Raw genomic sequence first — 23899 nt, 5'->3', positions numbered from 1 at the left:
TGAGCTGAAACTGGCCTCAGCAATCATAGAGCCTAGAAGTTTAGAAAGAACTTCAAATTGTAAAATTAAATTTTCAAGTAATAGGAATATAGAGGTTAAATCCTGAGACACAGATTTAAAAAAAAGAAAAAAAGACAGTGTATTCCTGCAAGAATTGTACATATTAAGGCATGAGGATAAACAAATGTTTCAAGATGTTTTAGATGAGAATGATCACCATTTAAAATTCTTGAGAAACCAAGAGTCTTTGATGAAACTGAGCTGCCTATTATTTCCGAGAAACTGTTAATAGCTGAAGAAACTTCCACTGTTTGCAGTACTTTGGTGAAAACTTCACAGGATGTACTAACTCCAAATATATTGTTGAGTGAAGTACCAGCAAAAAGCCTGATGTATAAGGAACAGTTTCAGAGAGGCCTTAATGGCAACCGTCAAATCCTGACACAAGGAGATCTGAAACATGGATACATTCTCTCTTAGAGAGGAAGGGCGATGAGCCAGTTGAACTGACAAAGTTAATGTTCTAGGTAACCATAAGGAAAATAAATATGAGTAATGAGCATATATGTCTCTTTCAAGAGCATTATCTATCACTATGTAAATGCATTTGCTTGAATATTTAAACATTTGCATGGTAAGAAAGCTCTCCAATTCCATGAAAAAACAGGTTCTTAGTTTCAACAGTCATTATAGCTCATAATAAGACTCTTGAGAGTCCCTTGGACTGCAAGGAGATCCAACCAGTCAATTCTAAAGGGGATCAATCCTGGGTGTTCATTGGAGATGCTAAAGCTGAAACTCCAATACTTTGGCCACCTCATGCGACGAGCTGACTCACTGGAAAACACTCTGATGCTGGCAAGGATTGGGAGCAGGAGGAGAAGGAGACGACAGAGAATGAGATGGCTGGATGGCATCACCGACTTGATGGACATGAGTTTGAGTGAACTCCGGGAGTTGGTGATGGACAGGGAGGCCTGGCGTGCTGTGATTCATGGGGTTGCAAAGAGCCAGACACAACTGAGCAACTGAACCGAACTGAACTGATAGCTCATAAAAGCCAAGTTAATGTTGTATCAAACACTATGGGCAGTCACAGGTATCTATGGCACATACCATGGAGTATCAATTTTCCTCCAAGTATGGGAAAATCATTTAAATTTAAACAAGGATATGTTATAGAGTGCTCTCTTCCATGCCATTAGAGCAGTATTCCAATGAGAAAGTGTTAAGTAAAGAAGAATGTTCTAGATATGACTGTAACATGAACATTTTTTTTCCAATCAATAACATTAAAATACAATAAGCAAATGCATTTCTAAATTCATTCCAACACAAAAATTAAGGTTCATCCATAGATTAGTTTTGTGCATGAAATGAAAGAGAGGAGCAGTTCACTGCTTCCTTTACCAGTATCTGTAACCATCTAAAGCCCAAAATGAACACAGTATTATGGTCTCTCTCTCTCTCTTTTTTGGTCAAAGTGATTCTCAAAAGGACAGTCATTTCAATTATTTATCAAAACAAACGAGGATATCCCATTCATTTTTTACTACAGAGCTTATAACAAATTACTGAGTGAAGGACAAAAAAATTTTAAAAGAGGTTTTATACAAAGTTGTCCTAACATGAAAGCATAAACATCACTGGTATTAATGAGAAACCAGGAGTTTGTGAACTCTGAATCATAAAACAAACTCAATTTTATAAAACACCAAGTAAAATCAATATTTATCCAGAGCAAATGACTCAACTCTCACTGTATACTTAGGTTGCTTAAAACATACTGATTCCTAAGATTCTGGTTCAACTGGTCTGGGCCATGATCCACTAACAATATGTATTTTATAATCTTCCCAGATGAATCTAACTCAGCCTGGTTTAACAACCACATACTCAAACTAGGTTTAAAAAAAAAGTAAAACAATGAAAATATCTGCAGCACAAATGTGTCTAAATATTTATACTTAAAACTTCAAATATACAACTAGGAATTAAAATCTTACCGATAGCTTTCCCCAACTGTTACTATCTCCACTTCACTATCAGTTGAAGTAACATTAATTTCTTCATTGGCAGTGATCTGGGGAGTGGAGGAAGCTTCTATCACCACAACATCTTCATCAATATTTCCTAGAAAGAAGAAAATACATTTGAAGGATATATGAGATAAACAAAGTCCTACTGTACAGCACAAAGAACTATATTCAGTATTCTGTGATAAACCATAATGGAGAAAAATATAAAAAAAGAATGTATATACATGTGTAATGTTATCAACTTGCCAAACAGAAGAAATGAACACAACATTGTAAATCAACTATACTTCAATTTAAAAAATTAAGGGCATAAGCCTGTCAGCTAACTTATAGACAAAAAATTTTGACAGAAATTAGTCACAAAAGTAAAAATCTTATCTGTCAAATCAAAGTCTTTAAAACCAGAGTTCACTACACGTAGTGAGAAGTTACTTACTCTTTGTTTTAAAATTTTATTTATTATTTACTCTTGGTTATGCTGGGTCTTCACTGATGCATGCAGGCTTTCTCTAGTTGCAGCAAGAAGGGACTACCCTCTAGTTGCAGTGCACAGGCTTCTCATTGTGGTGGCTTTTCTTGTTGCAGAGCACAGGACTCTAGGACACGCAGGCTTCAGGAACCGTGGCATGTGGGCTCTAGAGTGTCCACTCAGCAGTTGCGGAGCATGGGCTTATTTGCCCTGAGGCATGTGGGATCTTCCCAAACCAGGGATCGAACCCCTTGCACTGGCAGGCGGATTTTTAACCAATGGGTCACTAGGGAATTCCCAGTACTTACTTTCTTAATCTGTACATGAGTTCATTTTTAATTCTTCTTATGATTTTTATGCTTTACAAACTTTTAGTAGTTTCCATATGAATTTGCATAATCATAGAAGTACATTAACACTGTAATATTTGGAAATAGTCATTTAAGATCTTATGTAAGATATTCACATTCTGTGAGATACTAACCCTTTAACATATAAAATGAAGACACTCTGCACACTTTCTTCAGGGTTGTTTTTATTTGTGTGATATGGTGTTTTTTAAGAAACACAGTGACTTTTTAGTTTTATGCTACAAAATCTTTAATTTTTCTGTACACAATCTTTTCTAAAGTATTCTAAGTTTGGTAAGTGCTTCCTTATCTAGAAGACATTATATTGGGTTCAATGTGTTTACTTAGTAGTTACTTCACCTAGAACTAATTTTCACTTATGGCATTAGATAAGATTATTACTAGAATTTGGCCTTGCTAAATGAAATAATGTAGTCACACACACAAAAAAACATTGTATGATTTCACTTATGAGTGACTGTCTGAAGTCAAATTCACAGATAAAGTGGAATGGTGGTTACCAGGACTGAGGGGGGAAGAAGGAAAAGGGAGCTGTTAATTGGGTATGGAGTTTCAGATTACAAGAAGAAAAAGTTCCAGAGATCTGTTTCACAACAATGTGAATATTCTTAAAACTACTGAATTGCACCCTTTAAACTGGTTAAGACAGTTAAACAACAACAACAAAAAAGATAAAAGTTACGCTCCATTTCTTCTCTTGCTGTATTTTCCACAAATCTAGGGCTAAACTATCTTTTTAAAAATAGTCTTTTCTCTTCATTACTATCACCTGTCCAAAGGTCAGCCAACAATTTCTAAGACATGTTTGAGATAAGAATTTTCCAATAATAAGGATATTGGGAGCTTAAAATTACATCCACTTTAAGTGTACATTTCACTGACTTTAGTACATTCATGAAGCATAACCGTCACCTCAGTCCAGTTTTAATATTTCCAATACCCTAAAAAGATCCCACAAGGTCTATTTCAGTCAATTACCATCCCTCTATCTGCATTCCTACACCCCTACAACATGGAGAAGGAAACGGCAACCCACTCCACTATTCTTGCCTGGGAAATCCCATGGACAGAGGAGCCTGGTGGGCTGCAGTCCATGGTATCCCAAGAGTCAGACACGACTTAGTGACTGAACCACCCCTACAACAACTAACCTGCTTTCTGTCATTATGGATTGATTTGTATTTTCAAAAGCTCAATATAAATGGAGTGATACATTATAGATACTTTCATACCTGGCTTATTTCACTAAGCATACTTATTCTGTGATTTTTTCATCTTTCTGGCATATCAATAGTTCATTCATTTTTACTGCTGAGTAAGTATCCTATCATATGAATATATCAAAGTTTATCCATCCTTATTGATGGACACCTAAATGTTTCTCACTTTTGGCTATTATAAATAAATGCATGTACTTCATTATATACATGTGATTTCATTTTTCTTGGGTAAATTCTTAGGAATGCAATTTCTAAATAGGATCATAAATTTATGTTTAGCATTTTTATGAAATGACAAATTGCCTTCCTAAGTGATTGTTCAATTTCACATTCTTGCCAGGAAAATGAGGGCTCCAGTGTGACTACATCTTTGCCATGAATTATTATTTTCTCTTTTCTATTATAACTGTTCTAGTGCATATATAGTAGTATCTTGAAGTGAAGTGAAGTGAAGTCGCTCAGTCGTGTCCGACTCTTTGCGACCCCATGGACTGTAGCCCACCAGGCTCCTCCATCCATGGGATTCTCCAGGCAAGAATATTGGAGTGGGTTGCCATTTCCTTCTCCAGGGGATCTACCTGACCCAGGGATTGAATCCAGGTCTCCACAATCTGTAATTTAACAGAGTCTGGTTTTAAATTTTCAGTTCAAAAGCACACTTCTTTTCCAACTGGATGACTGCCCAACTGATGCCATTCCAAAGAGCAGAATCCCAATCACCAACTTGAAAGGGGTATGGCTCAATGAAGACAAAAAGAGTGACTGATTTACCTCAAAGATTAGGAAACAAAATCTATATCAAAGTATCTGAAATCATAAAAAGTAAATGCTTTAAAAAATTTCCCCCTGAGCTATGGATGCTTTTTATATAGTCACTTACTAGAGACTTTACTAAACAGATCTTTCACTAAACAGATGCATTCTATCATTCCAAGTTATACTTAAAAATCCTATGATTTATAAGACTCCTATGATTCTTGGTGCTGAAAATAGATAAGTTACATCTCAAACAGCACAAAATGATAGCAATTACATGTTTCATGGAAATCTTTGGTGAGAATGCAATCATGCAGAAGCATCCTTATTATGTTCACCCACTCATAGTATTCTTACAATCTTCAAGTAATTTTCAAAGGAGAAACCACAAGTCCATAATGAAGGACCAGCAGACCATCCTGCATTGCTGCATTGCCTATTGCATGTCGAATTTCCCTTAGAGTTTGATACCGTTCTAACAAGTGATCACCACAGATGATGTCTACCTGACAAGTTGGATCAAGACCCATTTTTCTTCTGAGGAATTTTTCTGCATGTCCAATAGTTGCTTCTCCTGAAACTCGGACAAACTTCTTTTCCAATGGCTTAAAATGTCCTGTGCCTTCATTAGCACCAATAAACTCTAGTAATAAAGACATGTCAAGTTCAGGTGGAATACGAAACAATGATTCTAAGACTTTCTTGGTTCTTCCTTTGCTTGAAGGGACTGGCTGTGGAACAGCAGGTTTAGGTACTTCAAGGCAATGGCAAGCCACTCCAGTACTCTTGCCTGGAAGATCCCATGGATGGAGGAGCCTGATGGGCTGCAGTCCATGGGGTCGCTAAGGGTCGGACACGACTGAGCGACTTCACTTTCACACATTGGAGAAGGAAATGGCAACCCACTCCAGTGTTCTTGCCTGGAGAATCCCAGGGACGGGGGAGCCTGGTGGGCTCCCGTCTATGGGGTCACACAGAGTCGGACACGACTGAAGTGACTTAGCAGCAGCAGTAGCAGACCTCTTTATAGAAATCATGCATTTGCTTTTTTTCGTCTTCCTCTAGATTGATCACTAATTTGTACACTATGTCTTGTAACTGTCGGTCCAACCTTATGTTGTAAAGAGGTTGTGTCTGATGTACTACTATGTTGCATTTTGGACATCTGTTACTATAGTAGAAGTGCCTGACAATGCAGCTTTTACAAAATGTATGAAGACATTCTGTAATGGTAGTTGCATCTATTAAATAACCTTTGCACATGGAACACAAGATGTACGGAGTCAGCTCAGAGAGATTGATCAGGCGCTCCTCCTCGTCCTCGGAGTCCGGCCGGCCCCCCTCCAGCCTCAGGGAGAAGTGGTTCATCTCTTCCTCCTCTTCTTCTTCCTCCAGGTCCTCATCTTCTTCCAACTCCTGGTCCTCGTCCTCGAAGCGGCCCCTCAAGCGGCCCAGGCTGCGCTCCGGCTCCAGCTCAGGGGGCCGGGAGCCCGAGCAGCCGGGATCCCCCGCCTCGGGTAGGGGCGGTGGGCCCTCCTCACCCGCTACGGGCGCCGGAGTGAGGGCAGACGGGGAGACGGGAGGCGGCGGTGGCATGGTTGCGGCTCCCTCGGCCTTGGCAGCGCCCGCGTTGCCTGTGGTTACCACCTGGACGCCCTCCATGCCGTAGGTAGAGAACAGACGAGGTGAGACCAGTAGTATCTTATTGTGGTTTAATTTTCATTTCTATAATAACTAATGATGTTGAGAATTTTTTCAAATGCTTATTAGCCACTGTGCCAAAATATCTATTCAGATCTTTCATTCATGTTTAACTTGGACTTTGGTGTTGAATTATAAAAGCTCTTTATATATTCATTTTCTAAATGGTGTCTTATGAAGCATAGAAGTCTTTGATTTTAAGATGGTACAGTTCAGTTCAGTCGCTCAGTCATGTCTGACTCTTTGCGACCCCATGAATCACAGCACGCCAGGCCTCCCTGTCTATCACCAACTCCCAGAGTTCACTCAAACTCATGTCCATCGAGTCGGTGATGCCATCCAGCCATCTCATTCTCTGTCGTCCCCTTCTCCTCCCACCCCCAATCCTTCCCAGAATCAGAGTCTTTTCCAGTGAGTCAACTTGTCGCATGAGGTGGCCAAAGTATTGGAGTTTCAGCTTTAGCATCAGTCCTTCCAATGAACACCCAGGATTGATCTCCTTTAGAATGGACTGGTTGGATCTCCTTGCAGTCCAAGGGACTCTCAAGAGTCTTCTCCAGCACACAGTTCAAAAGCATCAATTCTTCGGCGATCAGCCTTCTTCACAGTCCAACTCTCACATCCATACGTGACCACGGGAAAAACCATAGCCTTGATTAGACGGACCTTGGTTGGCAAAGTAATGTCTCTGCTTTTTAATATGCTGTCTAGGTTGGTCATAACTTTCCTTCCAAGGAGTAAGCGTCTTTTAATTTCATGGCTGCAATCACCATCTGCAGTGATTTTGGAGCCCAAAAAAATAAAGTCTGACACTGTTTCCACTGTTTCCCCATCTATTTCCCATGAAGTGATGGGACCAGATGCCATGATCTTTGTTTTCTGAATGTTGAGCTTCAAGTCAACCTTTTCACTCTCCTCTTTCACTTTCATCAAGAGGCTTTTTTAGTTCCTCTTCACTTTCTGCCATAAGGGTGGTGTCATCTGCATATCTGAGGTGATTGATATTTCTCCCAGCAATCTTGATTCCAGCTTGTGCTTCTTCCAGCCCAGCGTTCCTCATGATGTACTCTGCATATAAGTTAAATAAAGCAAGGTGACAATATACAACCCTGATGTACTCCTTTTCCTACTTGGAACCAGTCCGTTGTTCCATGTCCAGTTCTGACTGTTGCTTCCTGACCTGCATACAGGTTTCTCAAGAGGCAGGTCAGGTGGTCTGGTATTACCATCTCTTTCAGAATGTTCCACAGTTTATTGTGATCCACACAGTCAAAGGCTTTGGCATAGTCAATGAAGCAGAAATAGATGTTTTTCTGGAACTTTCTTGCTTTCTCCATGATCCAGCGGATGTTGGCAATTTGATCTCTGGTGCCTCTGCCTTTTCTAAAACCTGCTTGAACATCTGGGAGTTCACGGTTCACATATTGCGAAGCCTGGCTTGGAGAATTTTGAGCATGACTTTACTAGCGTGTGAGATGAGTGCAACTGTGTGGTAGTTTGAGCATTCTTTGGTATTGCCTTTCTTTGGGATTGGAATGAAGACTGACCTTTTCCAGTCCTGTGGCCACCTCTGAGTTTTCCAAATTTGCTGGCATATTGAGTGCAGCACTTTCACAGCATCATCTTTCAAGATTTGAAATAGCTCAACTGGAATTCCATCACCTCCACTAGCTTTGTTCCTAGTGATGCTTTCTAAGGCCCACTTGACTTCACATTCCAAGTTGTCTGTCTCTAGGTCAGTGATAACATTATCGTGATTATCTTGGTCGTGAAGTTCTTTTTTGTACAGTTCTGTGTATTCTTGCCACCTCTTCTTAATATCTTCTGCTTCTGTTAGGTCCATACCATTTCTGTCCTTTATCGAGCCCATCTTTGCATGAAATGATCCCTTGGAATCTCTAATTTTCTTGAAGAGATCTCTTGTTTTTCCTATTCTGTTGTTTTCCTCTCTATTTCTTTGCATTGATCGCTGAGGAAGGCTTTCTTATCTCTCCGTGCTATTCTTTGGAACTCTGCATTCAGATGCTTATATCTTTCCTTTTCTCCTTTGCTTTTCACTTCTCTTCTTTTCACAGCTATTTGTAAGGCCTCCTCAGACAGCCATTTTGCTTTTTTGCATTTCTTTTCCATGGGGATGGTCTTGGTCCCTGTCTCCTGTACAATGTCACGAACCTCCGTCCAGAGTTCATCAGGCACTCTATCTATCAGATCTAGTCCCTTAAATCTACTTCTCATTTCCACTGTATAATCATAAGGGATTTGATTTAGGTCATACCTGAATGGTCTAGTGGTTTTCCCTACTTTCTTCAATTTAAGTCTGAATTTGGCAATAAGGAGTTCATGATCTGAGCCACAGTCAGCTCCTGGTCTTGTTTTTGCTGACTGTATAGAGCTTCTCCATCTTTGGCTGCCAAGAATATAATCAATCTGATTTCGGTGTTGACCATCTGGTGATGTCCATGTGTAGAGTCATCTCTTGTGTTGTTGGAAGAGGATGTTTGCTATGACCAGTGCATTCTCTTGGCAAAACTCCCTCAGCCTTTGGTACTGAAGAATTTATTTGCAGGACAGCAATGGAGAAAGACATAGAGAACAGACTTACAGACATGGGGAGAAGGGAGGAGAAGGTAGGATGTATGGAGAGAGTAATATGGAAACTTACATTGCCATGTGCACAGCAGATAGCCAACGGACACTTGCTGTATGTCTTAGGAAACTCAAACAGGGGCTCGGTATCAACCTAGAGGGGTGGAATGGGGAGGGAGATGGGAGCGATGTTCAAGAGGGAGGGGATATATGTATACCTATAGCTAATTTATGTTGAGGTTTTCCAGGAAACAACAAAATTCTGTAAAGCCATTATTCTTCAATTAAAAACTAAACAAAATTAAAAGGAAAAGAAGTCTTTCATTTTGATGAAATGCCAAGTCAGCAATTTCTTTAATGGATCGCGTTTTTTGTGACTGTTCAAACAAACCTCTGCATAACCACAGGTGACTGAGAATTTGTATGTTTCTTTAGCAATTGTGTAATTTAGCTCTTAACATTTATGTCTGTGATCCATTTTGTTAATCTCTGTGTCTGACATATTAAAGGTCTAAATTCACCTTCTGAGCATGTAGATCTATAACTGTCCCAACACCATTTGTTGAAAGGACTAAAATAATTCTATTTTGATACCTAGTACATTCAGGTTTTAATTATTCTTCAGGATTATAAATCAAGGGGAGAGAAAAATTCCTGAGATTTGGACTGGAGCGGTGGCATTAGACATCACTTTAAAAGCCCTGGTATCTCTAAAACATATATACTTCCATCCAAAATCCTATCTTGCCATGTACCAATATCATATTTATAAACCCCTAAAAAAAACGGAGAATACGGTTTGACTATAAATGTAATTCTATAAAGTTATATAATTTTCTTCAGAGAAGCCAAAGGTACTCCTTTTGAGATTATTCTTAGACACTTTATTCTCTTTGCTGCTTTTGTAAACATGTTACCTTTTTCTCACTGTATTTTCTACTAGTATGTTGGCATTCCATTGATAGTGTATATTCAATTTTATCCAGTTCTGACAGAATGCTTGCTTACCACATGATAACAAATGGCTCAACTTTTTTCTCAGTGTGGAGTTTACACAGTCTACATTCCTTCACCTGAGGCACCATTCCTAGACATCCTGGAATTTCATTTGTAAAATAGCTCTATCATCAAAAATCTGCACTACTTCAAAAGCTGACCAGTATTTGGAGGAGGTTACAAGTCCATGATTAAATATATAATATGTTCTCTGATACTGATACTCCAAAGAGGATAACAAAGCAGGCACTAGTAAATCATAGAGGCAGTGAAAGATGTTATGATTGGAGAAATATTTATTTTAAAAATATTCTATAACATTTCTATTTTGGAATACTTATAAATTGTTCTATCCACTAAATAGAAAAAAATTAAGATTTAAAAACTATGAGATGTGCAAAATTTTAACGTAATTTCTAAGTTCTAAAGACTACACACATAGACATGTTCAGGTCAAATGTTTTTTTTTTGTTTGTTTCTGGTTTGCTTTGTTTTTACACTTGGGAAACCAGGACATGCCTTCTCTGCTTTTTTTTTTTCTAATTGTTTTTATTTATTTAGCTGCACCAGGTCTTAGACGCGGTATGCAGGATCCTTTATATGCCGCATGTGGGATGTAGTTCCCTGACCAGGGATCAAACTCAGGCCCCCTGCATTGCGAGGGCAGAGTTTTATAGCCACTGGACCACCAGGGAAGTCCCTAAATGTATTTTTAACATTATGAATATCTTATACACAGAGAACAACAAAATTGCAGCACTTAAGTGTCTACTTAATATTCTCAATTCAATTTCCAAATTACTTTTCTAATTCTTCATAATCTCATACATGATACAGATTAAGATAAAAGCTCTCAGCAATCATATATTTAGAACTAAAAATATTATATATAAAAATAAAACACCATGGATTTATAAAAAAAACAACTCCCTTAACCTATCAAGTAGACATTACCATTTTACTTGGAGAAAAGCTACATCTGCATATCAACTTTATTGATAATTTCCCTCCGTGGTATGTATATATGAAATTTCTTTACAAGCCTGTAAAGAAATCACCTAATGTTGTTGTTCAGTCACTAAGTTGTGACTGAACTTTGTGACCCCATGGACTGCAGCCTGACAGGTAATATTAAACACCTTTCACATGGTTAAGCAAAGTCAAACATCATTTCCAATAATAAATGATACAAAGCTAACTTTGCTAAAGGATTAAAATTCAATTTGTATCATTTTTTATGAATATAGAGGCTGTATAAGTTATATAAGCAACTCATTTAAGCACTGTTCCTCTATTTGCTTAAATGTAATTTTTCCAAAAAGAACCTTTATAAGCATTACTAGAACACCCTACACAAAAATCATGCAACTAAATAACTATCACAATTAGGCAAGATTTGGGTATCTTTAGAATGACTATTATTTAAAACAAAATTTAAAGGAAATATTCCTGAAATTATGAAGTTAACCCTAATAAAGCTTTAAAAAAATCAACAGGTCACTTCTTATTGGACCAATTTCATTTTTATGTTGTCTTTTACACGTAAAAATATTAAATGACAAGAAACTTTAGTGTAACTAAAAGTGATGGGACTGCAGGTGACTTAGCTATTTCTTTTATGATTACTTATTTTATTTGTACGTCATGAGAAAAATAAAATGTAACAACCTGGATAGTATGACAATGCTAACAAAAACAATGGTTGCTCTCACAGATTTCTTCAAGAATCCCTCCATATCACTTGGTATTTTTGTTTCCCTGTGTCTTAAGTCTGGTATGATGCCAACAACAAGAAGAGCTTCCAATTTGTTAGCATATACTCTGTCCCACGTTTAATATTCTACGTGTCTAGCTCCATAAGAAACTGAAACTTAGAAAGTTTAAATGACTTGTCGAACAAACATAAGCAACACTTGGAATTAACACCTAATTCCAAATCTGAACTCAGACTCCTTACACAAAATATATCATCATGCAAAGCATACTCAACAAGCTGATGCTAGTTACTATCCAAAGCATCTTCCTGTTACAGTTGACATTGCTACTGCTCCTGTCTTTTGTAGTCACAAAGTTACTTAAGTTTTAATAGCGTTGACTCTTCTTAGGGACGCTTTTGTTGGGTATCTATTCAAAAGAAATGAAAACATATACATACACAAAGAATCTGTACCCAAATGTTCACAAGTAGCATTATTTACAATAGTCAAATACTAGAAACAATTAAATGTCCACCACCTCACAAATGGTAAACAAAATGTGGCTGATCAATACAATGGCATATTATAAAGGAACTAAGTAATAAAATGAATAGAATTAAATAAAAACAAAATGAAACTAATTACTGATATCTGCTACAACACAGATGAACCTCAAAAACACTAAGGGAAGTGAAAGAAGCCAGATACAAAAGATCACATACAGTATGATTTCATTTATATGAAATGTTCTGAAAAAGCAAGTCTATAGAGACAGCAGCAGATTAGAGGCTGTATGAGGAAGTAAGTGTAGGACAGAGACTAACTGTAAACAGGCAGGTGGGATCTTTTGAGATTAATAGAAATGTTCTAAAACTGTACTGTGGCAATGGCTGTACAGCTCTAAGTTTACTAAGTCACTGAACTGTATATTCAACATGGATAAATTTTATGATAGGTAAATTATACCTCAATAAAGCTGATAAAAAATCTACAAAACATTCACTGCAAGATCAAAACTACATTTCATGAAATGAAAAGACATTCCATACTCTGGAATAGGAATACTCAAAATCTTAAAAGATGTCAGTTCACTCTAATTTAGCCTACAAATACAATTCCAAAAAATATATCATCATGTGTCTCCCACTACCACCATCCTCAAATAAAAAGTTGATTATATGTTCACTTGGAGGAAAAAACAGGAGAAAATAATCAGGAAAATATGAAAGAGTCTATAATTAAAATTGTGCTTCTAGTGCATGGACAGACAGACTGACCAATGGAATAGTAGAAAAGATCCATAAATAGATCCAAATGCTAATGGAAACTGAACATATGACAAAGGTGGCATCTCAAGTCAATAGGAGAAAGAATATTTTTGACCAATGGAATAGCAGAAAAGCTCCATAAATAGATCCAAATGCTAATGGAAACTGAACATATGACAAAGGTGGCATCTCAAGTCAATAGGAGAAAGAATATTTTAAACTGGTTTGGGACAGTTAGTCATGTGAAAAAAAGAATCCATTCTTCACATTGTAAACATCAAAAAAAAAGGTAAACAATACAGGGGCCAGAGGGAAATGGGTTAGCTCCCTTATAAACTTGGGAGTGGGAAAAACTTTACTAATTATGATCAAAAATACAGAAACAGTAAAGGTCAATAAATGTGACTAATCCAAAACAATTTTTGACACTGCAGAGTCAAAAACTAAAGACAAATTTGAGGAAAATGTGTGATACAGAATACATCTCTCTAATATATATAAAAAACTTCTAAAAATGGATGGAATAATGACCAATATTCTGAGAGAAAAACAGGCAAATGAAGTGACTGATCTCAAGAAAAGAAATGCAGATAACCTTTAAATACATGAAAAGACACACAAACATTACTCATAAAATATGCAAATTAAAATACACTGATGTACTACTTCTTGCCTATCAAATGGACCAAAAAATTAAAATCTGACAACAGAGGCTGCTGGAAAGGCTTTGGGGAAATAGGCTTCATAAAATGCTGATGAATCTAAAATGGTTACAATCTTCACAGAGAAATTTGGCCGTATTCTAAAGATAACATACTCTTTTGTCTTTGACCCAATAATCCCCTCCTACAAGTCTATCCCAAAGATACAACAGCATAAACTATCAAATGACATATACAAAAAGCTATTCATTGCAAGTCGATTCATAATAGCAAAAGTCTGCAAAATGTTCATCAATAGGAGACTGATTGAACAAATTAGGATGTAACTATACAATAAGTACTGTGGACCTGTGGAAAAAATAAAAGAGGAATGAATAGAGGAATGAAAGCCTACATCTCATATCCATTTTTTTTATTCCTCTATTATATCTCTATACTCTTAACAATTGAATATATTGTTAAGTGAAAAAGAGAGCTATGCTGTAAGGGGAGGATGTGTATATGTAAACATATATACACATACATATATTTATATTTGCTAATCTTTTTGAAGAGAAAAAATGGAACAAACTAAGACAAAAATAGTGAGAATGACTATTAGTGAGAAAAAGACAGGAAGAGAGGGCAGAGATGGAAAACTAGACCCCAATGAATGCATCTTATTTAAAAGTTTTGATTTTGTTCAGCCACTAAGTCATGTTTGACTCTCTGTGACCCCAAGGACTGCAGCATGCCAAGCTTCCCTATCCTTTACTATCTCCCAGAGCTTGCTCAAACTCATGTCCATTGAATGGATGATGCCATCCAACCATCTCATCCTCTGTCACCCCCTTCTCCTGTCCTCAATCTTTCCCAGCATCAGGGTCTTTTCTTTTCCAATGAGTTGGCTCTTCACATCAGGTAACTTCAGCAGCAGTCCTTCCAATGAATATTCAGGGTTGATTTCCTTTAGGATTGACTGGTTTGATCTCCCTGCTGTCCAAGGGACTCTCAAGAGTCTTCTTCAACACCACAATTCAAAAGCATCAATTCTTCAACACTCAGCCTTCTTTATGGTCCAGTTCTCACATCCATACCAGACTACTGGAAAAACTACAGCTTTTACTATATGGACCTTTTTCAGCTAAGAGACGTCTCTGCTTTTTAACACCCTGTCTTGGTCTGTCATAGCTTTGCTTCCAAGGAGCAATCTTTCAATTTCGTGGCTGCAGTCACTGTCTGCAGTGATTTTGACTTCAGAACCAGGTATGTGCTTCACAGAATTAAAAAGCAAAACTAAAAATTTTTACAAATCCTTTACAAGAAAAAAACAAAACCTTGCAGCACCAATGAAACAAATGATCCTAAATGCATATTAAATTGGTGGCATAACCACACAGAAAACCAGCCAAGGGCAACAAAGAAACACACAGAAAAAATGTTGTATTATATTCAACAGAATTATTGTTAGTAATAATTGTTAAGTATTTTCATTTAAATTCATATATGAATGTTTACTTGTCTATGTATTTATAGTTTGTATAGAATAAAAGTTAATATTGTTAAGAATCAAGATTTTCAATGTAAGAGTAAACAGATCAAAAAGTAAAACACAAGCTTACATAAAAACCCTAATCCTAAATTTTCAGAGTAAATAGTCATGTGAATTAATGATTTATCCTTCTATAATCTTTACAAACTACATCCATTAAGAAAGATGAAAAGCAATGATAACCCAATAGAACAATGAGCAGTTTTATTCCCAGTGTATAGCTTTTAAATATCATTTCTCAGTAAAAGCAATCAGGAGTACTTGGAATGACTGGTTCCAGGTCTGGGACAGGAAATGAAAAGGATGCATCTGGCTATCTTGTTAAATCAGAGAGTAAGGGAATTATCAAAGTTTACTTGAGTGGTATCAGAAGGACACAGACCAACTTGAAAATGCTCCCACTGGTCAAATATGAAACTATTTGAACATCAAAAAGAATAAGACTGCAACACATCAACTATGCCAAAATCCATGATCTCAAAATGGTACTTGAAAATGAAAAGAATTAAAGTGAAGTCGCTCAGTCGTGTCCAACTCTTTGTGACCCCATGGACTGTAGCCTACCAAGCTTCTCCATCCATGGGATTCTACCGGCAAGAATACTGGTGTGGGTTACCATTTCCTTCTCCAGGGGATCTTCCTGACCCAGGGATGGAACCCGGGTCTCCCGCAATGGAGGCAGATGCTTTAATCTCTGAGCCACCAGGGAAGCCCGTCTCTTTAAATATTGCTAGAGTTTATTCTGAAAAAATAGTAAATGAAGGTAAAGATTCAAGCATTTGTCTTACCTTTCCTGTATGACCTACATTTCAGAGTAACCAACTAGTTGATGTAGGGAAAATTCTTCCTTTTAAGAGAACTCAGTTAATAATTGTAACAGAATGACAGAATTAGAAAGTCAGCATTTTAGAACCCTTAATGAAATAATGTATCTAGATAAGATCATCAAAGCTGCTAAAAGTATTTTATGAAATGTTGATGGATAGTGGAAGGATCAGGATGACACAATCTAAACCCTCTCATCAATTTTAACATGTGATACAACATAAAGTGCACAGCACCACCAAGGAAATGTTAATAAACTGAACCTGAATCTAATCAAGCTTTCAGATCCACCAGTCTGTAGGAAATATGTAGTATACAAAACAAATTAAATGGTATGATGTCAGAAACTGTTCTGAAATTCTCTATTAAAAAAAAAAGTGAGAGGTAAGAGATGAAATAAGAATGGCAGAATGTTGAAAACTGAAGTTAGATTCTGAATATGTAAGAGTTCATTGTATACTTATATATTTTTATATTAAAAGTGTGAAAATTCCCATATAAAAATTATAAAATAACAAAAACTGTTATTTTTATAAAAGAAATATTCATGAATTTAGAAATAATTCACAGTGTAAGGACTTTACAATTCCAAGGGTTAAGCATCTTTACAAGTTGAGTACACTTTTAAAACCCTAAAGTCAATACAGTACAGAGTACAGTCACAAAATATGAATATACACCTGTTGGATATATTTTTAAAAGCTGTAAATAAAGTGTACAGCTATGAGATATAAAGCAAAACAAAAAGCCTATGAAAAAGGGATCTTCCAGTCATAATATAAGGAAAAAAGGTATATGTAGTTTGGGATAAAATTTCCAGTGACAGCATCACTCATGGAGTCAGTAAGTGCTATATCTTACACAAAGATGAGAATAATATGATCTTGAAAACTGTCCGACTTAAAATGTGGTTCTAGCAATTACCAAGTCACTGGTACCTAAGGGCCTGTGTGAGTAATAATAATTATTATTACAATTCCTATTATCAGGAAATGTGGGTACTGACACGTAACATTTCTAAATTGATATTTATTCAACATTTTATATAGGCAAATAAATTAGTGATTTAGATTTAAGACTAAAACTACTTTAGATATACTACTACTTTAACTGTAGCCCTAAATGTATATATTTCAAGAGATTCAAAACTTTTTTTTCCTCCTCAGTAGGAAAGTGGGACTGACATATTCTAGCTCTCTTATTTGGGGACATACATGGTATTTACATTTCCTTTAAGTGTGAAGGAAACATAATCTATACATATTTAATTTAAAGTTAATAAAATAAGGAGATCCTCATAAGCACAATTAATTGGGAGAAACCAAAGCCTATAGTACTATAAGGCACACTGAATAGCTCTCTGAAACTTAGCTGTCACTAGGTTATTTTAAAATATATGAAATTCTTGGCAATATTGAGAACAAAATAGGATGTATAAATTCTCTACCCAGTTGGCAAAGGGAAATAACTCAATGTCCAACAACTCAAGTTGTGTATCATTCTAGCTTTCAAGGCTTGAATAGAGCGCTCTAATAAATTTAAAAGACAATAATGATAAAGCAAAAGGCAAACAGGGATTACACAGAAATCTGCTGACTACATATGAACTAATTTATTATACAATATAAAGTACTGACTTAAATAACTCATTCTTGGTAATCTGGTAAAACCCTTTATCTACAACAGTTTTGCCTTAGAGAATTTGAAGTTTAAACAAAGGACTTAACATGTAAAACATTCTTTCCATCAGTTCACTACAGTAATAATCAATAAGCGCTGATGAATAGCATTATAAAAAGTTATGAAAAAACATTATGAAAAAATCCACATTACAAATTATATTACTAAAGTTCAGTAGATTAATCCTCCCCTGATGCTAAAACTGAAACTCCAATACTTTGGCCACCTCATGCGACGAGTTGACTCACTAGAAAAGACTCTGATGCTGGGAGGGATTGGGGGCGGGATGAGAAGGGGACGACAGAGAATGAGATGGATGAATGGCATCACAAACTTGATGGACATGAGTTTGAGTGAACTCCGGGAGTTGGTGATGGACAGGGAGACCTGGCGTGCTGTGATTCATGGGGTCGCAAAGAGTCGGACATGACTGAGTGACTGAACTGAACTGAACTGAATTGTTTACACACACTAAAACACACTAGACCTGGAGTCAAAAGCCAGCACTAAAAATACATCTAGAAGAAAACCCTACCTCAAAGAATCTAAAGAGAGCACTAAAAATTTTTGACAATACACCATTCGCTGTTCACCTGAAACTATCATAACATTGTTAGTCGGTTATACCCCAATACAAAATAAAAAGTTAGAAAATAAAGATTAATAAAAAAATACAATGAAGTGGAATAAAAGCTAAGTCCCATCAATATTTAACTATTCTGTATATAGATTATTCTAAAATGGTTTTCTAAATGCTTCTCTATGATATGAAGATGATAATGACAGAATCTACCTCCAAAGAGTGGGAGGATTAAATGAGAACACATATAAAACACTAAAAACATTACTGTGCATGCGTTTTAAGTTGCTTCAATCATGTCCAACTCTGTGATCCTAAGGACTATAGCCCACTAGGCTCCTCTGTCCATGGGATTCTCCAGGTAAAAATACTGGAGTATGTTGCCATACCCTGCTCCAGGGGAGTTTCCTGACCCAGGGATCAAACCCACACCTCTTGTATCTCCAGTACTGGCCAGCGGGTTCTTTACCACTAGCGCCACCTGGGAAGCCCAGAACATTACCAGCACAGAGTAAATACTCAACAAATACTAGGTACTTTTAAAATTTTTATTTATTGATTTGGACTACACTGGGTCTAAACTCATTGTTACAATAGGCTTTCTCTAGTAGCGGCAAGTAGGGGCTTCTCTTTGTTGTGGTGCACAGACTTCTCACGGCAGTGGCTTCTCTTGTTGCGGAGCATGGGCTCTGGGCCCTGGGCTTCAGGAGCTGAGGCTTGCAGGCTCAGGAGTTGTGACTCACAGGCTTAGCTGCTCCATGGCATGTGGGATCTTACTGGACAGGGATTGAACCCATGTCCCGTGCATTGGCAGGAGGAAATCCCAACCATGGGACTACCAGGAAGTCTCCAATACTAGGTATTTTTACTATCATGATGTCCTCCACTGTTGGGGCGTGAAGAACTTGAGGCAAACTCCTTGGAGGGCGTCCTGGCAACAACTGCTACCAAATTTTAAAATGCATATACCCTGTGATATACTTTTCAAATTATTCCTTAAGATATGCTTACTTAGACATGTAAAAAATGCATGCAGAACGCTGAATACTAATGAATGTAGCAAATATCAACAAAAATAAGTTAGTTAAATAAATTGGGGAACATGTATACAAAGGGAATATTATGCAGCTTTTTTTTTTAAAAAAATGAAGTAACTATACATACTGGTATTTTTAAAACCCACATTACTTATCTACATTTATATATACTTCCACATTTTCTGAAGGAAGTAAGAAACTGCTAACTGATTACTTTTGGGTAGCAAGACTGGAACCTAAGAAGAGGTAAACTTACTTTATACTTTCTTGGAACTTTAAAAATTTCACACCAAATGAGTATTATTATTAAAAACTACTTTAAAACAAAATTCTGGTCTAGAAACGAGAAAACATCATGTGTACTTGGCTTCAACTTTTGGATCTGTGTTTTCAGAGACAAACCATTAAGGGTAATGTTTGAAAATAATGTAATTCTTAAAGAAAGTTTAAAAACCCACATGCTACAACAGTACTAAACAAGATTTTAAATGAATTAGAGTTTGAATTTATCTTGAATATTTGAGGATATAGGAACTCCTTTCTTCCTAGATAAAGACACTGATCCAGACCTACATTTACTCTACTCTTATGCTTCCTTACAAATACCAGTTCCTTGGAACTTCTGCTTTACATAACCAACCATGCTGTCTCACTAATTTAAAGCAGACACTAGATTATGTTACTCCTACTCCCCAAACTAGTCTTCACATTCTAATTACCTGAGAAAAATGTAAAATGTGACATTTAAGCAAGACAATTCCTATTATCACTTCCTTCTTTCAACTTCAAGGAATGGCTGCTGTAACCTTCTTTCAGGTTATCTCAATGAACTTTTTTAAAAACAAGTATTTTGGTAGGTTAAAAAAAAAAATGAACTAACCATAGCTAGGACTTTCATTGCAGCACTATTTATAATAGCCAGGACATGGAAGCAACCTAGATGTCCATCTACAGACGAATGGGTAAGAAAGCTTTGGTATATACACACAATGGAGTATTATTCAGCCATTAAAAAGAATGCATTTGAACCAGTTCTAATGAGGTGGATGAAACTAGAGCCTATTATACAGAGTGAAGTAAGCCAGAAAGAAAAACAACAATACAATATACTAACGCATATATATGGAATTTAGAAAGATGCAAATGATAACCCTGTATATGAGACAGCAAAAGAGACACAGATGTATAGAACAGTTTTGGGGACTCTGTGGGAGAGGGTGAGGGTGGGATGGTTTGGGAGAATGGCATTGAAACATGTATATTATCATATGTGAAACGAATCGCCAGTTCAGGGTCGATGCATGTTGCAGGATGCTCGGGGCTGGTATGCGGGGATGACCCAGAGGGAGGATAAGGGGAGGAGGGAGGTGGGAGGGGGGGTTCAGGAGGGGGAACTCATGTACACCTGGGGCAGATTCATGTCACTGTATGGCAAAACCAACCAATATAATATTGTAAAATAACCAGCCTCCAATAAAAATAAAAAAATAAAATAAATAAAATTAAGAACAAAGTTGCTGATTTCAGTGTTCTGGCAAGGATCGAAAAATAAACATGGAAGAGGAAAGGGAGTCTTAAAAAAGAAAGGGACCCATCCATATAGAAGGAGAGAAGAGGGAGAAACGGTCATCTGCAGAGACGGCTGGTAGGCTTTGCCCTCAACAGGAAGACACCAGGCAAAGACTGGGAAAGTTCTGCCAGTAACTAGAAACCATGATCTTTGCCCCATAAAAATCAAGCTCTCTCAAATCCCAGTTTCCTTATACTTTCACAAGAAAGTAATCTTTTACCTCAGTTCAGACTTCACTCCTTAGGGCTCACTTCATCAAACTACCTTAAGTTACTATGAAGTGTAAAAATGGTTTGTATGTAATATACATTTCAGAGACTAAACATAAACTTATTTCAACTAAATATAACATTTACTGTGGTGAGGGGTGCACTCGAGCTAATGATTAATCCATTTTTAACTAACTAATCACAGGCTTGACTGAGCACTGTCAGGACTAAAAGTTTGAGTTCCAGTATCACAATAAAAGCTACCTCTCAAATGCTTGAAATTATTTTTTGGTTATAAAGAACATGACAAAAGAATAGTAAACAGTAAGAATAGAATACTTAAGGAAAAATAAGTGTCTTTTTTAGTGATCAGAATTGTCCCTACTGTGGCTTAATGTAAAAGAAATCTGTCACATAGCTATCTAAAAAGGCACTCATAAAAGATAAACATATTAAAGAAGCACTCTAGGAAAAAAAAAGAAACTGTAGCATAAATCAACAATTCATAAATATAATCTGATATGTATAAAATGAAAATTTTTTCAAAACAACCCTCAATAAAATTTCTTGCTTCATTTTCATCAGAAAAAAAAAAAATTACAATTTTCTATTTAAAATTTTAGAAAATTTAAACATTTGTATCTCAGAAGAGGGGTCATGGCTAAATAAAGTTGGTTATTTATACAGCTTAAACATAAAAGTTAATAGAGCCTCATATTCTTTTTAAATATAATGAAATCACCAAATGTAGAAGAAAATAAGGACAAACACAATGCAATAGCTTCCACGCTATACTAAATTTAAGGAACAAAATTTTTACCTGAGGCAACAGTTGGATTGTTTTGGTGGTTTTCACTGGTAGAAACAAACAAATCTTCTTCTCCTTCAGTTGATGAGCTGGAAGAGGATTCACTGCTGAGGTCATTCTCACTGGAACTACTAGAACTGGGGAGCAACGCATATTTTCTTCGGGCTAACACTTCTCGTTTTTTCCTCTGCATTAATATCCTCTCTTTTTGTTTCTGTGTCCTCTGGGAGGAATTATTTTTCACAAATCTCTTTCTGCATGGAAGTCTCCTTAATGAACTGCTATGAAAACAGGGTCTTTTCATTAACAATCCTGAAACGGATTCTGTCTCAGTCCGAGGCCACTTATGGGACCGTGAACTATGAGTTCTACTTTTAGCACTCAAAATTGCCTGGGAATGTCTTACAGAGACTTCTTTATCCTCATCTGAAGTCACAGTATCAGAATCTCCAAAATGTAGACTAGACGAAGGAGAAGAAAGACAATCACTAAAAGAGGAGTCGTTATCTTCATCACTTGGTGTTTCTAGGTGTTGTCTCAATCCTAATATTCCCTGGTTCTCTTTAGCACAATTTTGCATGTATGAAGGGCCAGCCTGCTGGCTTTTGCGTTTCTTCCTCACAACAACACTTTTTTCTTGCTCTTGTTGGTTACCATTCATGTCCTTCTCTTGTTTTTGAGAATCATCACACAAATGAGAGAATTCATTCCCCACTTTACTATTAATCATCTCAACTCCAGCAGGAAAACTTTTGGCTGCCCCGATGGGCTCTGGATGCAAGAGGATCCCTTTCAGACTCTCCTGTGTCTTTGGTGCATCAGAAGGAATCTCACTCTTCATATCCACTTTTAAGGTATACAGCTTGTTATATTCAGGAGTCCATTGAGACATGGGAAACTTTAAGGAAGGCCTAGAAGACACAACACGATATTTAAAAGATTGTCAATGTGCTTTATTATAATATTTAAAGAGTTCTTATATTCCATTGAGAATGTTCCTGTGAGTGCGTGCTAAGTCATTTCAATCATGTCCGACTCTCCGACTCTTTGTGATTGCATGGACCGTAGCCCATCAGGCTCCTCTGTCCATGGGATTCTCCAGGCAAAGATACTGGAGTAGGTTGCCATGCCCTCCTCAAGGGGATCTTTCCAACCTAGGGATCGAACCCACGTCTCTTAAGTCTCCTGCATTGGCAGGCAGGTTCTCTATCACAAGCATCAATTGGGAAGCACGAATATTCCTATAATAGGGCAGAAATGCCTTTTTCTCATCAGGATATAAAATGGCTATAACAAGTCATTTTTCTGATACCTCTTACAGACCCAATTTTTAGAAACAGAGTAAAGATCATGGAATATAAAACATAAGTCTACTTCAAAACTTATATTAATCAAAAAGTTGATCTTATTGTATCTTCCTAACATCAGCAGCATAATGAATTTGGTCAAAATCAAACAACCTCTCCAAAACCTATTATAGTAAAAACAGATAAAAGGATCAGAATTCAAAAGACTTTGATTAGTCAATAATGTTTTTCTTTTGGTATCACAAAGTGATAATTATACCAAATACTTCTGTATATTTTGATGGTTACTGTGACAGATGGATTACTATAAACAATGAATATGACTATAGCTTCTCTTTCATGGTTCTTTCCTTCACACTACTCTAGTCTCTTAATGAGACTCAACTCACCAACAGACAGTAGGCACAACTACTACATTTCATGAAGTTTTGCTGCTAAGTCACTTCAGTCGTGTCCGACTCTGTGCGACCCCATAGACGGCAGCCAACCAGGCTCCCCCGTCCCTGGGATTCTCCAGGCAGGAACACTGGAGTGGGTTGCCATTTCCTTCTCCAATGTGTGAAAGTGAAGTCGCTCAGTCGTGTCCA

At 36.9% G+C, this 23899-nt stretch overlaps 2 protein-coding genes across 11 annotated transcripts in view; both read right to left on the bottom strand.

Moving 5' to 3' along the window:
• RNF111 (ring finger protein 111) overlaps positions 1–23899 on the bottom strand; it is a 94588-nt gene that overhangs the window by 35988 nt on the left and 34701 nt on the right. For all 10 annotated transcript variants that reach the window (XM_055435603.2, XM_055435600.2, XM_055435599.2 and 7 more), the window contains 2 exons: positions 22018–22916; positions 2007–2133 (listed from right to left, as the gene is read on the bottom strand). In XM_055435603.2, the coding sequence (XP_055291578.1) occupies positions 2007–2133; positions 22018–22897 (1007 nt within the window). In that variant the 5' untranslated portion in view covers positions 22898–22916. The remainder of the gene's footprint in view (positions 1–2006; positions 2134–22017; positions 22917–23899) is intronic.
• On the bottom strand, positions 2140–22140 carry LOC129562477 (polycomb group RING finger protein 6-like). The gene is made up of 3 exons (XM_055435611.2): positions 22018–22140; positions 5876–19325; positions 2140–5640 (listed from the first exon to the last, which is right to left on the bottom strand). Exons 2-3 carry the CDS (start codon positions 6515–6517, stop codon positions 5218–5220), a joined length of 1065 nt encoding a protein of 354 aa, XP_055291586.2. The 5' UTR covers positions 6518–19325; positions 22018–22140; the 3' UTR covers positions 2140–5217.

Source organism: Moschus berezovskii, chromosome 9 (genome assembly GCF_049115385.1).
Source record: "Moschus berezovskii isolate FMDL1 chromosome 9, NW_MosBer_1.0, whole genome shotgun sequence".
Classification (NCBI taxonomy): domain Eukaryota; kingdom Metazoa; phylum Chordata; class Mammalia; order Artiodactyla; family Moschidae; genus Moschus; species Moschus berezovskii.
The sequence above is the reverse complement of the archived record's forward strand: the minus strand, read 5'-3'. Positions and strand labels throughout refer to the sequence as shown.